Consider the following 21008-nt stretch of genomic DNA (forward strand, 5'->3'; position numbering starts at 1 on the left):
TTTGCAAGAGGAACTTTCGGCTCAGAATCACATCAGGAATCTACCCTGAAGAGGTTTGACGGTAGGTCTGGGACACCCTGTATATAGTATTATAGTATTAAATTTAATAAAATTATCTATATTGATTGAATATTATGTGTTTAAAAAATAAAATTGAATCAATTAAAACAAATTGTAAGAAATTAAAATTGTATAATTTGTAGTAGAGTCAGATAAAGGCCAACGAATATATTATGTTTGTATATATATCTTATTCAACATTATTACAAATTGCTAAAATTGCTAAAAAGTGATGAGAGAAAATATGTTTATTTACGATTGATTATATATTGCAAATCACAAATATCAATTTTTACTCAAATTCTATTTGTAATTTATAATCTTCAATCTATAATGCGTAGTCTGATAATAACGTATTAATATAATACTGTCTTATATAATAACAAATTTAGTTTAATTTTTCAACTACTACTTGGATATTTACAGGAGATTAAAGATGTCGCGATTTACAATAGTCCTTTTTGAGGATGGACTTCAGTTGGTGCCATCATTGTGGTTATTTGATAACAAAACAATGTGTCATTGGCCGCCTTATACTAGTGAAAAGAAACTTTGTCAGACAATCAAGAAAGAAATTTCTCCAGATAGTACTTGGATTGCTCACAAAATTTTGCGCATTTTTGGAACCTCAAGTGAATAAATTATTTTACAATCTTAAGAGAGAATTTACACTCTGATAGAAAAGTAATAGCCAATAAAAATTTGCACTAGTAGTAACCAGTACAAGAGTTTTTCCGTTGTACTGCTTACTATCAACGCGAGTTCTGATTATCCCGAGTCGAAATTTAAAACCTACTATAAACCTCATACATGGTTATTTGTGCCTCTAATAATGTTCCTTGACCTACAAGTTCTATCTTGAAAATGTTATGTCTTCTTTTGGCCTTTCTTTAATCTTGTTGTCCTAGAAAACCCTTATTTTTATTGATGTTAAATATACAATTCCTACTTTCGTTCTTACAACTCCTACCTCTTTTGAATCTCCAAATCTTATCGAAATTTCTAGCAATAAAAATATTAATATTCAATTTATAATTGAGTTCAATTTCTATTATTTCAGATTAATATAATAAATGTTATAATATAAAATAAATAATAACAAATGAATAGTAAAAAATATTTTTTAAAATTAAGTGCAACTCAGTATTATATTTAGTATTATAAATAACTAAAAATTTATTCGAATAAACAAAAAACAATTGAAATTCAAAATTTTATTTAATATTTTATTACATATTTGACCTATAATTCGAAATTATTTAATGTTCTATTACCACATTTACTTTATTTGTATTTAATGCATATCTTAATTTCAATAAGCGCAATACATTAATTATGTAATTTACTTAACTGCAAATAGATATGTAAGAGATAAGTGAATATTATTTATATAATATTTGCTTATAGTAGCCTATTTACAGTTAAGCAAATTATAATAATTAATATATTGTTTATTGAAATCAAGATCCATACATTAAATGCAAGTAGAGTATATGAGATAATAAATTATTAAGTAATTTTGAATATTTATTTTCTAGAAATACATATTTATAGAACCTGGAGCCTTTTTAGAGGTTCTCAGTAGGTACTCTTTTGAGCTTCCACATGGAAAAAACGGCAATAAGTAACAATTTTTAGAATCAAAGGAGGGCAATAGCCAATGTAATGTTATATCTATATATATGAATTAAAGCTTACATTGGTTCTCAAAATTCGACAAAACTTGTAGGTTTAATCTAGGCTAAAAATTTCGACTCGGGTAGCTATTTTTTTTGCTAAGGTGTGAACTCTCCCTAAAACTTGTTGTTTAATATTGAAATTTTATGTTGTAATCGCCATTAATTTTTAGGTACTTACGAATCAGGAATTGAAAAAGTAAAGCTTGCTCAAGATTATTCCAATTTAGATCTTTCTGACAAGGAAAATTTAAGCCAAAATAAACGTATATCACGTTCAAACAAGAAATTTACAAATTTGAATTCCTCTTCTTCTAACGACAGTAATGAAGACAACAACGATAATGCTTCTAAATATAAAAAAAAGGAAATTAAATTTTCAATACCATCATTGCCAAAAACGTTTATTGTCGATAAATCTGCAGGAAATGAAATAATGCAAAGCGAGGAATCCAACACTAGTTCTAACAAAAATATTAAAAAGCAGTCTTCAGTCACTTATTTAAACACTGCAGGCAAAAGTTAGTAATAAATATTGTATTTTAAAATTATATTTTATATATTTTATGTAGATTAAATTAATCAAATTTATTTATTTTTGTATTGTAACAACAAAAATATTCTATGAGTATTCCAAATATATTCCGTTTTTTATAGATACACTGTCTGACATATTACGACGATTAAATCAAATATTTGCAAAATTAAGCTCAATTGATGATCGTCTTTGCAAAATAGAAGAAAATCTAAATAATAATACGGAAAGAAACGAAATGTCAATTCTAAAGGAATTTCTAGCTTTACCATTAAAGACGAATGAAAAAATTGAAGAAATGGATAAATGTCTCGAAAAAATGAAGACTTTTTTGAAAAAATGGTTAATATTTTTTTCTTATAAATATAAATTATGAAATACGTCATTATGTGTGTAATATACTAATAACTAATTATAATAAACTATAATTCTTACAGGCCATTTCTTTGAATAGAATCGGCGGACGTGACAGCCGAGAATTAACTACAAATATCTTGAAAAGAGTAATTACAAATGAGATAGCAAAACAATACAGTTGGGCTGGAAAGCTAAAAAAAAATGGGATTTAAAGATTTGTTGCTCGCAAAGTGTATTATGCGTAAGTTTTAAGACATTGCTAATTCTTAGTTTTATTTTAATATTTATTTTACTTTGTAACGGTGCAGCCCGCAAGCTGCATCGTTACGGCTACGGACCGTCCATCGTCCGTAGCCCACCAAGGGCGCATCGAGCGCCGATAAGCTTTTTGTCAAAAACAGCGGCGGTCAACCGCCGAAAATCCCCCACACCCGACCGTTCCGAAATTCCGTTTTGTGGGGGCTCGTCGCCGAAACCGCCGATGTTTGCCGATTCAAAGCCGTTCGGCTGCCAGCCGGGTATAAAAGACGCCCGGCTGTACGTCTTCTGACCAGACTCCGTTCGCTGATAGACAGCGAACATCCCTCTACGAGTGTCCTCGTAGTCCCAAACCGAGCATACTCGGTTTTTTTCTTTATACCTGTTCCAGCACACGAGTATCCTCGTGTACCGCCGAGCGTCCTCGGTATGCTTGATTCCCGCATACGAATCTATTCGTATACCCGCCGAGCGTACTTGGCTCCTCTAGGCCACCGAACTTCGTATTGCGGGCATTCCCGCGTACCTAGCCAGGTCGCCGTTCTAAACTCCGACTTCGTACGAGCATCCTCGCACTCCCGTCGAGCTTACTCGACGTCATGGTCCTAATTCCGCGTTGCCGCGCACCAGGGATTCATCCGCAGAATCCAGCGGGCAAACCGCGTCGACCAATCCACGCCGTCAAGCGACCCGTCACGATCTACGATCGAACGGACTCGCGATACCGTCACGAACGCACTCACCGACGAGCGTTGCGTTGTACCAACCGTTGCGACCCGATCGCCCGCGCTTGCGCTCTCTCTGATCGCACCAAGACGCCTCACGTCAAACTCTAATGATCAATTCACCGCTGCTTTAAACAATTATTTCGCCGTTTGCTTAAACAATTGTTTCACCGTTGCCGGTACTCCAGACTTATTTTACGCCGCTTTAATAAGTATCTCGCCGTCCGTTTAAATAACTGTTACACCGTTACCGATACTCCAGATTTATTTCACGCCGCTTCAACGAATTATTTCGCCGCTTGCTTAAACGATTGTTTCACCGTTGCCGGTACTCCAGACTTATTTTACGCCGCTTTAATGAGTATCTCGCCGTCCGTTTAAATAACTGTTACACCGTTGCCGATACTCCAGATTTATTTTACGCCGCTTTGATAATTATTTCGCCGTCCGCCTAAATAATTGCTTATACCAATCTCACCGATATTTCCCGCCGTACGATTATTTCCCGCCGCTTTAACGAATCATTTCGCCGTTTTCTTAAACGATTGTTTCACCGTTGCCGGTACTCCAGACTTATTTTACGCCGCTTTAATGAGTATCTCGCCGTCCGTTTAAATAACTGTTACACCGTTGCCGATACTCCAGATTTATTTTACGCCGCTTTGATAATTATTTCGCCGTCCGCCTAAATAATTGCTTATACCAATCTCACCGATATTTCCCGCCGTACGATTATTTCCCGCCGCTTTAACGAATCATTTCGCCGTTTGCTTAACTAATTATTTCACCGTTGTTAGTACACCGATCGCACCGATATTTTTTCTACTTTGTATACTCTTTCGAATTCATCTTGCACACGCTTCGCATGTATACACGAGCATTGAAGCAGATCATTCGAGACAAATCATATCAACATCCTTCTGAATAAACGCTGTTTTGTTACTTTTATTATAAACGAGCCTTTGGTTTATTTGACATACCCCCAACCGACCGAACCTGGATTCCGGCGAGCTACTCCGCGTCCGCCGAAGCTCACACGGTTTCAACTTTAATATATTTTATCTATATAAGCTGCGTTTTGATATTCACTGCCAGTACTGAAAATTTATAGTGGATGTGACATAAACTATACATTTTTAATACTGGCAGTAACTTTTGAAACACAGCTATACATATCCTAGCAAACACAGAACATTGCAGTAACATTGCGGCGATGTTGCAACATTGTAGCAACATTACAGCAATATTGCAACATTGCCACAATGTTGCTGCAATGTTCTGTTTGCTAGGATATTATTAGAAATACAAGTATTAATGTAACTGTTTTAGGGGCTGTGCGTATTACGGATGATAAAGTAACGGAACAAGAAATAATATGTGGCTATAACAAATGGCTTGTGCAAGCCACTTTAAGATATGAACGCAGTCTGGAATCAAAGAAAACGTATAAGTTTCTGATAATTAGATATAATTAATAAGTTTTTAATAGATTACATATATACACAATATAAAATATAATTGATTATAAAATGAAATATTTTCTGCAATTTTTCTAATATGTTAAATTTTAATATTGAATTATTTTTTGTGCGTGCGTGCGTGTGTGTGCGTGTGTGTGTCATAGTTAGATGATAGATAAATAAATATATAGTGTGTGGAAGGTGTGCACTTAAATACAAACTTTTCCTTATTTGTTTCTATTTTTAAACAAACAAAACATTCTATTTTGTTATTTTCATCGCATAACTTTTTTAATTTTCAGTAAAAATCAGAAGACAGCGGATGCTGATGATGCAATATAGGAAGAGTATAAAATAAAGAAAACAAATATAAGATATAAATTTACTTTATAAACTTGGTGCCATACTTTATGCAATTCAGTGCAATAAAAAAATTTATATAACATAATATATATAATATAAAAATAAAGCTGTGATTCATAAAAATTAATTGTGTTTTATTTAAACAATAATAATTAATTTTTCACATATTTGTTAGATTTCTGCAATGTCTAATAAAACTAAAAAGAACATTACAGTAACCTCATTGAAAGCTTCTAGAAAGATTTCCGTAATATTGCAGAAACGTTTTTCGTGGACTAAAGCGGACATTTTGACATTGCTGCAATCTGGCAAAAACATTCCAGAGACATTGCGCAACATAACTGAAACAGTTTCAAGATTTCAGTGTTTATGTCTCTGAAACATTACTGAAACTCTTTTGTGCTATCAGGGTAATCTGTTTAATTAATTATTGTAAAATAATTAATTGTTCATACTTACTCGATGATTCTAATATGTAATAATTATAAATATCTTGCCATCCCATTGTGTAGAAGTATATTTAGTTTTGCGATAAATATTTTTTAACTATTTTTTTAACTGAGTGCTAAGACTATAATTACTTGTCACATGAAAAACTCGAACGATACTGTCACTTATTTTGCCTCTTCCTACTATTTATGCAAGTAATCTGCATTAAGATTCAAATTAAGTTTGCGGTAGTCAAGTCATTCTGATAGCATTGTCGAATTGTTTATAACCACGAATATTTATTAGTCATTGATTCCGTTTCACAAAAGCATTTCAATAATATATGCCAGTGCTCGGAATTAGTTGCACATTTCGGGCCGATTCTGGAGACGACACCTCCTATTCCCGCACTACCGCTTAGCCGCTGGCGGCCGAGCCGCTCCTGAGCCAGAATTATCGGCGGCTCGGCCGCCAGCGGCCGGGCGGTAGTGGGGGAATAGGAGGTGTCGTCTCCAGAATCGGCCCGAAATGTGCAACTAATTTCGAGCGCTGATATCAAGAGACACGGCAGTGTCTCGCGCCAAGTTCACGCGCAGCGCAAGACCGACCGTGTATCTTTACGCGAGACCGAAAGTTGAGACGAGCCGAGATTATCGGATCTCAGTAATGCCTGAGCCGATCGATTTAAAAATAGGCTCAATCGATAGCGCTTACCCAAAATATATAATAAAAGTATGCTTGTTTTTGCTCTATATGCTGTATAAATAAAGATATTAAAGTCTAAAGTCGAAATGTCATGAAAACTATGAAAATTATTTCAGTCGTCTGGGATGTACTTTATAAATTCTTGCCGATAGATGGCTAGTATCTCAGATGTACACATATCGGCATATATCGCCGGCAACGCATGCGCAAGCCATGTACATGCGAAGCGCGGAGCTCACATGTACAATGTGACTTGCGCATATATGCGGTAATCCTTTCATTCCTGCTGCTGCTGCTGCTGTTTGTGTCTCAAATCTGGCCACACAGCGGTATACGTGTGTGAAATAAAATATGTGTAATACTCCTACATTGCTGATTGTGCTTGAGAGTTTCGAAAAATATTACGGTGCGGATGATATTTGTTTCTCACTTTAGAGCAGACTCTGTGCGTTGTGCGCAAGCGTTGTACCTATACATATATCCCGTACGCAGGCTACAGACGTCGCGCACGTGCAGAACGGCCAAATCGTGGTAATATAATGTAATATCTGCTAGTTTCTATTTTTCATTGTCAGTATAAATTGTGAACATGTTAAAAATAATTATATGTAGTATATTGTTTTTAAATAACTAATCAAATGAATAATACGTACTAACATATTTAATTAATTATCTAACTCATGTACTCAATGTATTTGAATATCGTTTTTGAATGCCACTTATAAATTGCAAATTGAATTTAACTATGTAATACGAGTTTGTAATTCTATTTATACCAACTATAATTAAATTATTTATTAAACTGAAAGAGATGATAATAAGTCAGGGCCTAATAGAGACTAAATGAAATAGATAATTATAAACGTTGTAATATATACAGGGTGTCCCATTTAACTTGAGACAACTAAATATTTCGAAAAATAAGCATTGTACGAAAAAATGTCCCAAATAAACTTTTAATATTATCAAGGGGACGTCTGCCTGTGTAAAAATTAATCTGCCGCCACCGCTCCTTGGGGGTGGGGCGGGTGGCAACTTTGAAATTTTAAATAGGAACCCCTATTTTTTATTGCAGATTCGAATTTCTTGGAAAAAAATACGTAAGTTTTGTCCGAGACATTTTTTTGAATCGTGATAGATGGCGCTGTAATCAGTGAAAATTAGTTTTTGCCATTTTCTCTCACCATCGGGGTGCTTTATTTCGGTGAGTCCCCTCGCCTCTCACTATTCAATTACAATAAATGCTCGAAATGATGACTTTCCATTTCGATGCATTTATTAACTCGAGCTTGGAATGCTTGTACACATGTAGAAAGTGTATCTGGCGTTATTTGTGCGCAAGCATATCTAATACGTTCCACCATGTTTTCTCGAGTATTTGGTACTTTTGTATACACTTTCTCTTTAAGGTAACATAAAATTATTTCAACTTTCAAAATTATTTCAAAATTATTTCAACTTTCTTCTCTAAAGATAAATAATCCATTATTTATTTACTGACATAAAGAACGCGTCCGTAAAAAAACAAGTAGCTAGCGTACGTATTACTGAAATTTACTTGACTTGAAATTTAAAGAATCCAGTTATTGAAGAATTGTTCTGACTTAATTTCTTTCATTTATTTTGTTTCTCCTTTTCAGTATTTTCAGTATTTCAGAAATTTACTACATTTGTAGATAGCTCATAGTTTTGGTACGCTAGCTACTTGTTTTTTTACGGACGCGTTCTTTATTTCAGCCATTATTAAATAAATAATGGATTATTTATCTTTAGAGAAGAAAGTTGAAATAATTTTGAAAGTTGAAATAATTTTATGTTACCTTAAAGAAAAAGAGTATACAAAAATACCAAATACTCGAGAAAACATGGTGGAACGTATTAGATATGCTTGCGCACAAATAACGCCAGATACACTTTCTACATGTGTACAAGCATTCCAAGCTCGAGTTAATAAATGCATCAAAATGGAAAGTCATCATTTCGAGCATTTATTGTAATTGAATAGTGAGAGGCGAGGGGACTCACCGAAATAAAGCACCCCGATGGTGAGAGAAAATGGCAAAAACTAATTTTCACTGATTACAGCGCCATCTATCACGATTCGAAAAAATGTCTCGGACAAAACTTACGTATTTTTTTCCAAGGAATCCGAATGTGTAATAAAAAAATGGAGGTTCCTATTTGAAATTTCAAAGTTGCCACCCGCTCCACCCCCAAGGGGCGGTGGGGGCGGGTTAATTTTTATACAGCCAGACGTCCCCCTTAATAATATTAAAAATTTATTTGGGACATTTTTTCGTACAATGCTTATTTTTCGAAATATTTAGTTGTCTCAAGTTAAATGGGACACCCTGCATAGAGAAGAAAATGATTGGATTGAAGCTGATGATGCTTCAATTAGAAAAACACAATGGCCTAGAAACAATATGATACTTACAGAATTTTGTATTTTTGTAACCTAATTAATTAAAGAAGACCGTCGTATGCTGTATACTGAAAGTACGACTGGGGTGATAATGGGCCGTCTTTAGCAAAATCTAACTGATATTTCATTATTTTAGCTTTAAAAAACACTGTCGTATATATATCATTAAAAAAAAAATATCTATCAATTACCTTTTTTAAAAAAAAAGGTAAAATAAAGGTGCCAAGTACACGCTCTTGTCACAATCAAAACAAATTACTAAAAAAAAAGAAATAATATCTCAAAAAATAACCTTTTCAAAAAAAAAAGATAAAAAAAAAGGCGCCAAGTACACGCTCTTGTCACAACCAAAACAAAACAGTATTGTTTTACATTTAAAAAAAATTGCCGTATATATTAAACCTATCAAAAAACCAGTCGTACACTGGAAAAAAAGTTTTGTTGTATTATAAGAAATTCTGGTTGATTCTACTAGTACGTTTGTTCAAAAATGGACGAAACAAATTTGTTGTTGGAATTACCAGAAGATTCTGTTAAATTTCATCCTGTTTAAATCTATCAGAATTTCTTGTAAACCTTACTACATCGTGTTGTTAGATTTACAAAACTCTACCAGAATTTCTTGTAAACCTTACCACATTGTGTTGTTAGATTTACAAAACTCTACCAGAATTTCTTGTTAACTTTACTATATCGTTTTGTTAGGTTAACACAACTTTGTAGTTAAAAAACAAGTTCGGATAGGTGTGGTTTTTGTAAAATACTAACAATATATTTTGGTTTAAAGTATACTCAGTGATGTGATGTTTTCTACCGGGCTCCCGGCTCCCGAGCCCGGTAGGAAACATTACATCACTGGTATACATATATTTCATTAAGGGGTTATAACACCTTTGCGTAAGAAATTTTTCCTCTTTTTCATTAATTTTTTTCACATCTAAGGAATAGAGTAATCAAAAAACAGATTTGAGGGTTGATTTTATTATAGTTTTTAGTTATAAAATATATTTTTTTAATTAAAAAATACTGAAAAGAATATCCTGTAGATGGCGTCAAAGATGACCCTTTGCGCTATGCCGGTCCAATCGGTGTGCAGGATTCCGGCTGACTGATATGACATAGAACAAAAATTCAAAACATCTCATATTCTCTGATAAATTTGCCTTGGAAGTACGTAGGATTTTTGAAAAATATTAATTTTTGTGGAATTTACAGTAACTTGAAAAAAAGTATACAAATCTTCACTAAAAAATCGTTTATAAAATTGATTCCCAAAAAAAAACTAACAATCCTATTAAAAAACGGCTACGTACTTCCGTAAAAAATTTAATTTGGCGCAGGATAAGCTTTGTTTCAAGTTAATCCGATGTAAATTGTGGGAGCTACGCTGCACACCAATTTGAAAAATGGTGTTTTACAGAAATCGCATTTAAAGTTTTGTAACGAGAAAACTTGTAATTATTAGGAGCTCACCGTTAATCTGCAATGCCTGCACCATACAGTTGACCTTCTACATTTATATACTCGTCATCTGTGGCCTTCCGAGCTGATGTCTGCTGCCTACGAGCTTCTTGAGCTTCCTTGGTCATGGCGCGCTCAGCTGCGCGGATCCGGCGTTCGTCTGTTTCAACGCAGAAATTGTAGCAAGTACTGCCAATTATCAAATTTAAGACTTGCATAATTTCCATTATGCTGTGCAAACCATCGTTAAAATTGCAAACAGCAATATTTGCGGCAATATCAACGATTGCTTTGTTACTATGAACAATTTTCGGTGCTATTGCCCACAGCACAGAATTGAAGCTCTCGTTGCTGTTTTGGGTAAACCCGCCAACACAGCGGGATAGCAACTCGTCTCGACTTAGTTCTTCATAAATTGGTTGAACAGCCTTAAAAACTTCATTATTCAAAGCTGCTTTGTGTTGGTAGTGATGTAATTCGTTGTGCGCTTTCGCCTGCTGCCAAGAACACCAAGAGTTTTCTCCGACTGGGCAACGGTCGTGCTGCGATTCGCTGTCCGTGGAAATCTTGTGGAATAAAGTCGCCCATATTTCTCGTCTCATATCTTCAATGGAATTAGGATTTCTGCGAATAGCTAGACCATAATATATTGTCAACTCGTCGATCAGTTTGCCTGTCAATTTGCCTCTGCCTCCAAGACCTCTTATATTTTTTTTCAAATTACGTAATCTCGTGCCCATACGTTTTTGAACGTGATCTATACATTCTTTTTTACAAACATTCAAATCATCATAAGGTTTCGAATCTAAAATGCCTTTGAATGTTTTGCTGTCCCCGTCACCGATGTAATGAGAATATTTTAAATTGTGCAATTTTTCGGACCGCTGAAACATTTCTATGACTGCGTCTACTTCCATCTTTCCCGACGAACCTTCGTGATTTCTTTCGCAGTTTGCTTCGTGATTTGCAGCCCATTCTTCATATTCGCTTGTATTTTGCTTTCCGTTCCACAAACTGCAGGCCTTACAGAATTTAGATTTCACTGCAATGTCGACGACTTTTCCCGTGCACCACCCTATTAGTGATACGACACCGAACAAAGACGAAAATCCCCTCTTTCTCCAGGTTCCGTCACCAGAAACTGTTATCCCGTCTATCTGTCCTCTTTCCAATGACATCTCTTTTTCTTTTGCAGCTGCTCGTTTTATTGAAGTTCCACACACAGCATTAGTGGCAACACGAATGTTTGAAATTATTTTGTCATAAAAAGACTGATACACTGGTATCGGCAAACACATAAATGCACAAAATTTTTTAATCCCATTAATTCCTATACCGAGTAATCTCATTGTAAATACCATTCGGCGATTTATGTCGTAAGCGTGATTGTTTATAAGTGGGCTAGAGTTAATATATTTTGGCACGCACTTTTCACAAATAACAGCAATTTTGAAACCTAGACCGCGACAACTGGATTCTTCAAACTTGATGTTCGAGCCACACGTTTTGCAAACAATTAATTGCGAAATGCTTGTAAAAACGGTAACAAAATTAATGAAACAATACCCAAAAGTTTTGTTCACGTGTATCTCGTAATCGTCCGTACTCGTTTTCAGTTTTTTCGCCGACGTGCTCACACTTTCAGTTTCGCCTTCTAAAGAATACCTATTTAAAGGTTGCCTTCTCTTTATTGAACTTCGACTTGCACGTGAAGTACTTGCTCTACTCCCTTTCTTATTTGCATATATTCTCTTTTTCGGCATTATTACAACAATGTTACGACGTTTCAATGCAATTCGAAAAGCCGAAGCCGGTGGTATAACAGAAACTGTTTGCAGTAAACAAACAATTCCGGCATGAAATAAAGTTTTTTGTTTAAATGATCGCAAGCGACATCTATAATACTATATTCAGGGCTGGGCAAACACATTTGAAATACAAAATACAAAATACTAACTATTTTAGTATTTATTGCAAAATATCTTTAATTTTTTTATTTAAAATGCAAAATTTTTGTATTTTAAATCGAAAATTAAAAATTAAAAGTATTTTGTATTTTATAATTTAAATACCAAGATTGTGTTAGCATTGTACATTTTGTATTTCAAATATTTTATTGTATTTGAAATACAATTTGAAATACATTTTGCCCAGCCCTGATTATATTAAACTATACAAAACCCTCAACTACTCGACATTTGAAGTAGAAAGGCAGAATACTCGGAGAGCGCTCCGAGGCTCTCTCCGCGCGCTATGGCGCTGCGTACAAACATGACTATTTCGTACATGAAAGAGTTCCAGATCGAATAAAATTATATTCTGTACATTCCAATCATATCATTTAAGCCAAAAAAAAAATTTGAATTTTTTTGACCCTCAAAGGTGTTATAACCCCTTAAAAAAAAAAAAACACCACGTGATCATAAAACTTTTCGGATGTAAGGCTAATGGCAGAGACCGAGACGTAAAAACTTATGTATGTCGTAGTCGTTTCCACACATATCCAATAACCTTTCACGACTTACGTTTTTCTCTGCCTTACCATACGTCCACGACAGACGTCTACGACAGACATAAGTGCTTACTTCTCGTTCTCTGCCATCGGCCTAACTAATATTCCGTAATGGATTCCACGACGCGACGTAAAACTTTAGCGAGCTCAGTTGAGACTGTTCCGACTGCTTAACGCCATTGCTTCGCGAAAGATCTAATGCGCGCGATACACGCCGCGAGTAGCGAGGGCGCAGTAGCAGTGTAACAAATGAATGCGGCGAACAGTTGATCAACCGTTTAGTGAGTAATGACGAAACTGTTGCAGAACGCTGCGATTTATGTAAATATAACAAGAAGTTTTGTAGATCCAACAAGAAAACACTTATTCAAATCCTTATAGTAAAGTTAACCAAACGGTGTTGATATAAGGTGTAAAATTTTGTGACGATAACCAGAAATTCTGTTTTGTTCGACTAAAATACGGTCAACCAGAAGAATTTTGTTAATATAATAAAACCATTTTTCTCAGTGTATATATTACCCTTTCAAAAAAAGCTGTCGTACATATTAAAACCTTTCAACAAGTAATGCTGTTGTGTATATTAAAACTATAAAAAAATATGATATCAGGAAATGACGCCAAGTGGGATTAAAGAACTATGAAAAAAGTTGTACACTATTTCTATAAAACTCTTCTATAAAACTTTTGTACATAAAGCTGTCGTATATATTAAAAAAAAAATCTAAAAAAATGCTGTCGTACATATATTATTATATTGCATACTATATTTCACCATATTTTACATATACTATACTATATATATTATATATATTATTACATATACTATACGATATATATTATTTATAATATTACATATACTATATATATTATAACAAATTAAACTCATAATTTGTATGATTTCGCGCCAACAAAAAATCTTATTTAGCCGACCGATTCGGTTCTTACGAGATGGCGTTGAGATCGAGCTAGTCCATGCGAGAAGTAGTAGCAGCAGCAATTGCGTACCGGCACTTATATGTACGTTCAATAAAAGGTTCGTTTCAATTTATTACGGGTAAATCACTCAATTTTCCCACAAAATTGGTCCTTCGAGCAGGATGCAGTCCTTTGGATAGAGTCGCTAGATACAGTGACAGTGCGAAAAACGAAAACTAATGTGCCACAAACCAGAAAGTGCGTGCATCGAGAGTGCCTTCACGCTTTCGGCAGACAATTAAAGACTGTGATTCGAGAGACAGCCGCTGTTTCATTTACATTCGTCGACGCTCTACGTCTAGAGTCGAGAAACCTGATTAGGAGACAGTGGATTACGGGAATCGCCATCTTTCATCGAGGACATCGGCAAGACGACGCCATATTGTCGTCATCAATCACTACGGCGCTGCGACATCATCACTGCAACAGCTCGACAACGAGGTTATCGACATCCGATAAGCATCTTGTGTGCATCGTTAACAGTGACTCTAGACTATAGACGATAGATAGGGCGGTATTCATAGTCCGTTCTTATATTTAAAATCGTCTTAAGCACGGACTTATATTCGCTCTCTTCGTCACCCATAGATTGTGTCTGACGAAGAGAGCGAATATAAGTTCGTGCTTAAGACGATCTTGAATATAAGAACGGACTATGAATACCGCCCATAGAACTAGGAAATGGCGGAATTAGAAGCGTTAAAACGTCAACGAACGACAATCAAAAGCCGTGCGACTAGATTTAAGACATATATTGATAGCTATGTAGATAGTCTTCAAGAAAGATTTATCTTAGAATCAAAGTTAGAAAAGTACAACGAGTCATGGCAAGAATATCATACAGTACAAACAAAGATTGACGCCCTCCTTCCCGAACCGGACATTCCACAGCGAGAAGGATTCGAAGAGGCATTTTTCATTGTACAAGCGAAAGCACGGTCAATACTTGCTCGTTCAAGAACTAATGAAACTAATGTTCAGGGTAATCTTCAAAATCAAAACACTGGTCAAAATGTCTTAAATCTAAACGCGAATCAGACATTAGTACGACTGCCAGTAATATCTTTGCCGACTTTCAATGGAAGCTACGAACAGTGGCAACAGTTTTATGATACATTCAAGGCATTAGTAGATAACAATACTAATCTAGATGCAGTTCAGAAGATTCATTATTTGAAATCTGCATTATCGGGCACAGCTGCTCAAGCAATACATTCACTACAGATTACTAATGAAAATTATCTTGTTGCATTAGAATTATTGACAAAGAGATTTTAAAACACGCGCTTAACGATTCACTATCACGTTCATGAATTATTCAATTTGTCTCCAATTCCGAAAGAGTCAGCAGAGCTATTACGTGCATTGCTAGATAATTTTCAGAAAAATCTAAGAGTCTTACAGCAATTAAAGGAACCTACTGACAAATGGGATACGCTTATCGTTTACCTAATCACTAGCAAATTAGATACTACAACTAAAAAAGAATGGGAATTGAAGGTAATTAATGAAAGGTTATGTACTACTAATCAGTTAATTGAATTTCTCAACGCACGTTGTGAGTTTCTCGAAGCCCTTCACCCAGGACCTAGCAAAGCAACATTCGCTAAAATCTCGACACAAAAATCGAGTCAAATAAATACAAATAAGAATCAGAACGTAAGCCTTTCTCATGCAGTCACTAATGAAGTAAACGAGTGTGTTCTTTGCAAGCAGGCTCACCGAATACATGCATGTAAAATTTTCAAGGACTTATCAGTAGAGTCACGACGCAATGAAGCAAAAAGATTAAGTCTTTGTTACAATTGTCTGAGTTCAAATCACACGGTACAAAGATGCTCTTCACGCACGTGCAAGCACTGCTCTAAGAAACATCACACGTTGCTTCATATAAATGAGCGTTCAAGCGTTAATCAAGGTTCCACATTGTCCGGAAACGTCTCGGCAATTTCTAATGATACTAATGTAAATACGCAAACGTCTGAAAATCCAACGCCGACATCCGTATCAATGAAAGCGATAAATCTCAAATATAATTCCGAAATCCTCTTATTTGCAATTGTCTACATCCGAGATAATTCAGGCAATTATCACAAGGTGCGTGCACTCTTAGACAATGGCTCACAATCAAGCTTCATCAGCAAAGCGATGTGTCAACAATTAGGTCTTAAGATAGATACTGCAAAGCACACGATTTCATGTTTAAACGTAATCGAAACACAGGCAGTCGAGAGCACAAGAGCATTAATTGCTTCGACAACCACATCTTATGAAGCAGATATTAATTTTCTCATTGTTAAACAAATCACTCGTTCCATTCCTTCTAGACCTATTGATGTTAAACTCTTAAGCATACCTCATCAATTTGAGTTAGCAGATCCAACATTCCACAAGCCTCAAAACGTAGATTTGTTGTTAGGAGCATCGATCTTCTGGGACGTTCTTGAAGCAGACAGGATCCAGTTGGGAGCCAGGCAACCGATTCTACAATCAACAAAACTGGGCTGGCTGCTATGTGGACAAATTGGATCATCACTCAATATTAAAACACGCAATAATCATATTGTGTGCGGACTCGTTCGAAACGACGAACTGCAAGCACAAATTGAGAAATTCTGGATCATTGAAGAGATCTCTAACACTAAGTTGTTATCAAAGGAAGAAATCGACTGTGAAAGGATATTTCGAGAAGAATATCAACGAACAACTGATGGCAGATTTCAGGTATCACTATTCTTTCGCAAGGATCCAAGTATCCTTGGCGAATCTGAAAGCAGTGCTTTCAAACGCTTACGTAGCATGGAAAGACGTTTTCAAAGGGACATCATTTTGCAAACTAGATATGCTGAGTTTATGAAAGAATACGTCGAACTTGGCCATATGTCTGTCGTGGACAATCCAGGTAGTATGAAACTTAATTATCTCCCACATCACGCAGTCATCAAGGAAACATCAACATCTACGAGACTCAGGGTGGTATTCGACGCTTCAAGCCCTACTACCTCTGGAAGGTCTCTCAATGATTGTTTATTAATTGGACCTACAATTCAATCTGAACTGTTTGACATCTTAATACGTTTTAGACAATATCCGTATGTTCTAACTGGAGACATAGTCAAAATGTATCGTCAAATTATGGTCAAACCGGAACATCGACAGTATCAATGTATTCTTTGGAGAGAAAGCTCAGATCAGCCAACGACAACGTTCAAGTTAAACACTGTTACTTATGGAACGGCAGCAGCACCATTTCTAGCCATACGATGCTTACAACAATTAGCCTATGACTTCGAAGGCACGCATCCTCGAGCAGCCACAGTCATAGCTCATGATTTTTATGTCGATGACATGATCACTGGAGAATCATCAGTGCAAGAACTGCTTCAAACTAAGGTTCAAGTAACAGATATATTGAAGACAGCAGGATTCCAATTGACCAAATTCTATTCAAATGCTTCTCTTAGTCAGGATGAACACCAAGGCGATTATGGACTTACAAATACAAGAATCCTAGGACTCCTGTGGCAACCCTATTCTGATTTATTACGATATCAAGCAAATGAAAGGATGGTGCCAGAAATCATTTCTAAGCGTACCATTCTGTCTTTGATCACACAAATATTCGATCCACTTGGCTTAATTGGACCTATTATCATCACGGCCAAGATATTACTACAATCACTCTGGCAGTTGAAGATGGACTGGGACACACCTGTACCCGAAACATTTCGAATGACATGGTCATCCTATTATCAACAACTACACTTGATCAACCAGATGACAATACCACGCCATGCTATCATACACAATCCAAACGATATCCAACTTCATGGATTCTGTGACGCTTCACAAACAGCGTATGGTGCTTGTATTTACATTCGTTCTGTCGACCAATCCGGACTGATTAGTGTTCAATTGCTAACTGCCAAATCACGAGTGGCATCATTAAAAACCATCAGCTTACCCAGACTCGAATTATGTGGAGCTGTTCTTCTTGCCAAGTTAGGTCAACGAGTGGCACAAGCTCTCAGTTGCACAATTACACGACGTAATTTTTGGACTGATTCAGAAATTATGTTAGCATGGATTCAAGGGGAACCATCAAAATGGCAAACATTTGTAGGCAACCGCATAGCAGAGATCCAACGACTAAGCAACAAACAAGATTGGTATCATGTACGATCGGAGCATAATCTTGCGGACGTGATATCGCGCGGTCTTCTTCCAGAACAATTGTTAAGGGCTACATTGTGGTGGGAAGGTCCATCATGGTTAAAGAAAGATCCCTCACAATGGCCACAAAAATCAACACATTCCACAATGGAGGTACCTGAAGTTTGTATTCAATCATTTGCTACTATCCAAGTTCAGGAGGCAGATGACATCCTTATTCGATATTCTTCGCTCATTAAATTGAAGAGAATTATCGCATTATGCATGAGATTTAAGGATAACTGCATGCTATCAAAGGCAAAGAAGTCAAAAATTCATGGACCTATCAGTTGTGAAGAGTTACGAAAGGCAATGATCATCGTGGTGAAACTCCATCAACAGAAGGTCTTCGCATTTGAACTACATGCATTACAACGAGGCAAGGCAATTGATTCACACAGCAAGCTCCTTTCGTTTAATCCTATAATTGATCAAGATGGAATATTGCGCGTTGGGGGCCGGTTGACAAATGCACCAATTCCCTACACCCAAAAACATCCTATTCTTTTGTCTCCTAACAATGTCCTGACTGATTTGATTATACGCGATCAACACTTAAGACATTTCCACATCGGTCCGCAACTGTTGTTGACGACACTCCGAGAAACTTACTGGATTATTCACGCCAGAAATGCAATCAAGCGGGTATTAAGTAAATGCGTTCTGTGCTTTCGACTACGGCCTCGCAGCCCTGTACAGAAAATGGGCGACTTACCTGCATGTAGAGTCACTCCATCTAGAGTATTTAATCATACCGGAGTTGATTACGCCGGACCATTTAACATTAAAATCTCGAGAAATAAATCCGGTAAGGCTTATCTATGTTTGTTCGTCTGTATGACGACCAAGGCGGTACATCTTGAATTGGTATCAGATCTCACAACAGAAATGTTTCTAAACGCACTGAAAAGATTTATATCACGAAGAGGCAAATGCGAAACCATCATGTCTGATAACGGAAAAAACTTTCTTGGAGCTAGCAACACTCTACGCCAAATGAGCAAACTTTTGTCAGATACTGAACATCAATTGAGAACAATCGAGTTTGCAGCTACTCAAGGAATTACATGGCGATTCATTCCACCTCATTCCCCTCACATGGGAGGATTGTGGGAAGCCAACGTAAAGGCTGTAAAGACACATCTCAAGACTGTGATCAATGAAACTTTATTATCATTCGAAGAGCTTTATACTGTATTAACTCAGGTGGAAGCCATTCTCAACTCTCGACCGTTGTGTCCATTGAATAATTCTCCAGATGATTTGGAAGTCCTGACGCCAGGACATTTCTTGATTGGAACGTCACTGCATGCATTACCAGAAGAATCCGTTCTAAACATTCCATTGAATCGTACTAATAGATACCAGCTGCTTACACAACTTCAGCAATCATTCTGGAAACGTTGGTCGAGGGAATATATCACTCAATTGCAACAGAGGACCAAATGGAAGAATACAGTACGCAACGATGAAATACAAATAGGAAAACTCGTATTAATTCGCGATAACAATTTACCTCCGCTCAAATGGGGAATCGGTCGTATTTGTGAGCTACACCCTAGCTCCGATGGTCTAATACGGGTCGTCTCCTTAAAAACGGCCGGACAAATCATTCAACGTTCATTACCCAAGATATGCGTATTACCTATTGATTAATTATTTGTATTGAGTTTGTTATATTTCTACACTCACCCGAAAAAAAAGCGGTACACTGAAAATGTGGGAAAAATTCATCAAATTTCAACTGACGATAACTTCGTAAATAATAAAGATAGAAAGTTCTATAAAATATGGAAATGAAGCTAAAAATCTCTACTTTAAGAATCAATTTATTTCAATGTTGCAAAATAAATTTATTGAAAATGGCGGATGACAAAGCGCGAGCATGCAAAATTGAAAAATAATGGTTCGAGTTTGCGACGGTGCACGGTATAAACAAAAAATTGTAGCTTATTGGGATCAAAAGCGTACGAAAGTACAGAGTCTCCTCTTTAAAATGCTTTTTTATGCATCTTGATACGATGATTTTTCGCCGAGAGATTCGCATTTGAAGAAAAAGGCAGATTCTTACTTCAAATGCGAATCTCTCGGCGAAAAATCATCGTATCAAGATGCATAAAAAAGCATTTTAAAGAGGAGACTCTGTACTTTCGTACGCTTTTGATCCCAATAAGCTACAATTTTTTGTTTATACCGTGCACCGTCGCAAACTCGAACCATAATTTTTCAATCAATTGTTTTGCATCCGAAGGAGATGTCTGCAGATCTTTTGTGATTTCTCCGCCCTGACTTTTTGTTTATGCTCGACCGCACATTGCGAAGAGTGCATGATTTCTCTTGATCTTTTTCTTTCGAGACGCGTTACTTATTCGTACGACTTCGTCAAAGTAAACAATAATTAATCTTTTCGCATTGAAATTATTGGTCAATTATGGCGACGATAAGTCCTGAAAAAGCTGCTCAAGTTGTAGCGTTAATTGAAGATGGGAGAAGTCGAAGGTACGTTGCTGAGGCACTTGATTTATCAGTGTCAACCGTGCAATGTGCTTATGCTAGGTACTTGGAGACTAATTCTGTCCAAAGAAGACCTGGTTCGGGACGTCCTCGTTGTACGAATGAAAACGATGACCGATTTATTGTTTTAAATTCATTAAGAGACAGACATCGAACGGCTGTTCAAATTCGAAACAATTTAAGAGATGTCCGCGAATGTAATGTATCCGTTGACACTATTCGAAACAGATTAGCGGAACACGGTCTTTTTCCGCGCAGGCCAGCAAATGTACCTTCGCTTATGCGTCGCCATCGCGTAACTCGACTCAATTTTGCTGTCGAGCATGCAGGCTGGACAT

General features: G+C 36.2%; 2 protein-coding genes and 1 long non-coding RNA gene across 3 annotated transcripts; 2 read left to right on the top strand and 1 right to left on the bottom strand.

Moving 5' to 3' along the window:
• The first annotated feature begins 519 nt into the window (after window positions 1-519).
• On the top strand, window positions 520-2860 carry LOC136998484 (uncharacterized). The gene is made up of 3 exons (XR_010889065.1): window positions 520-2257; window positions 2394-2613; window positions 2709-2860. It is a non-coding gene; the product is annotated as an uncharacterized lncRNA (long non-coding RNA).
• Window positions 2861-9151: 6291 nt separating this feature from the next.
• Window positions 9152-13174, bottom strand: LOC136998581 (uncharacterized). Its single transcript, XM_067351504.1, has 2 exons — window positions 10467-13174; window positions 9152-10101 (listed from the first exon to the last, which is right to left on the bottom strand). The coding sequence occupies exon 1, from the start codon at window positions 12215-12217 to the stop codon at window positions 10469-10471; it is 1749 nt and encodes a 582-aa protein (XP_067207605.1). The 5' UTR covers window positions 12218-13174; the 3' UTR covers window positions 9152-10101; window positions 10467-10468.
• Window positions 13175-14625: 1451 nt separating this feature from the next.
• Window positions 14626-19812, top strand: LOC105679242 (uncharacterized). The gene is made up of 2 exons (XM_012379152.1): window positions 14626-15150; window positions 15328-19812. Exons 1-2 carry the CDS (start codon window positions 14626-14628, stop codon window positions 19810-19812), a joined length of 5010 nt encoding a protein of 1669 aa, XP_012234575.1.
• The last annotated feature ends 1196 nt before the right edge of the window (window positions 19813-21008 follow it).

Source organism: Linepithema humile, chromosome 3 (genome assembly GCF_040581485.1).
Source record: "Linepithema humile isolate Giens D197 chromosome 3, Lhum_UNIL_v1.0, whole genome shotgun sequence".
NCBI classification, from domain to species: domain Eukaryota; kingdom Metazoa; phylum Arthropoda; class Insecta; order Hymenoptera; family Formicidae; genus Linepithema; species Linepithema humile.

Bases quoted from the DNA above. Each gene is read 5' to 3' on its own strand.
- LOC136998581 (XM_067351504.1), bottom strand. From the start codon at position 12,217: ATGCCGAAAAAGAGAATATATGCAAATAAGAAAGGGAGTAGAGCAAGT.
- LOC105679242 (XM_012379152.1), top strand. From the start codon at position 14,626: ATGGCGGAATTAGAAGCGTTAAAACGTCAACGAACGACAATCAAAAGC. The intron at 15,151-15,327 runs GCAATACATTCA...GATAATTTTCAG, and splicing joins TATCGGGCACAGCTGCTCAA to AAAAATCTAAGAGTCTTACA.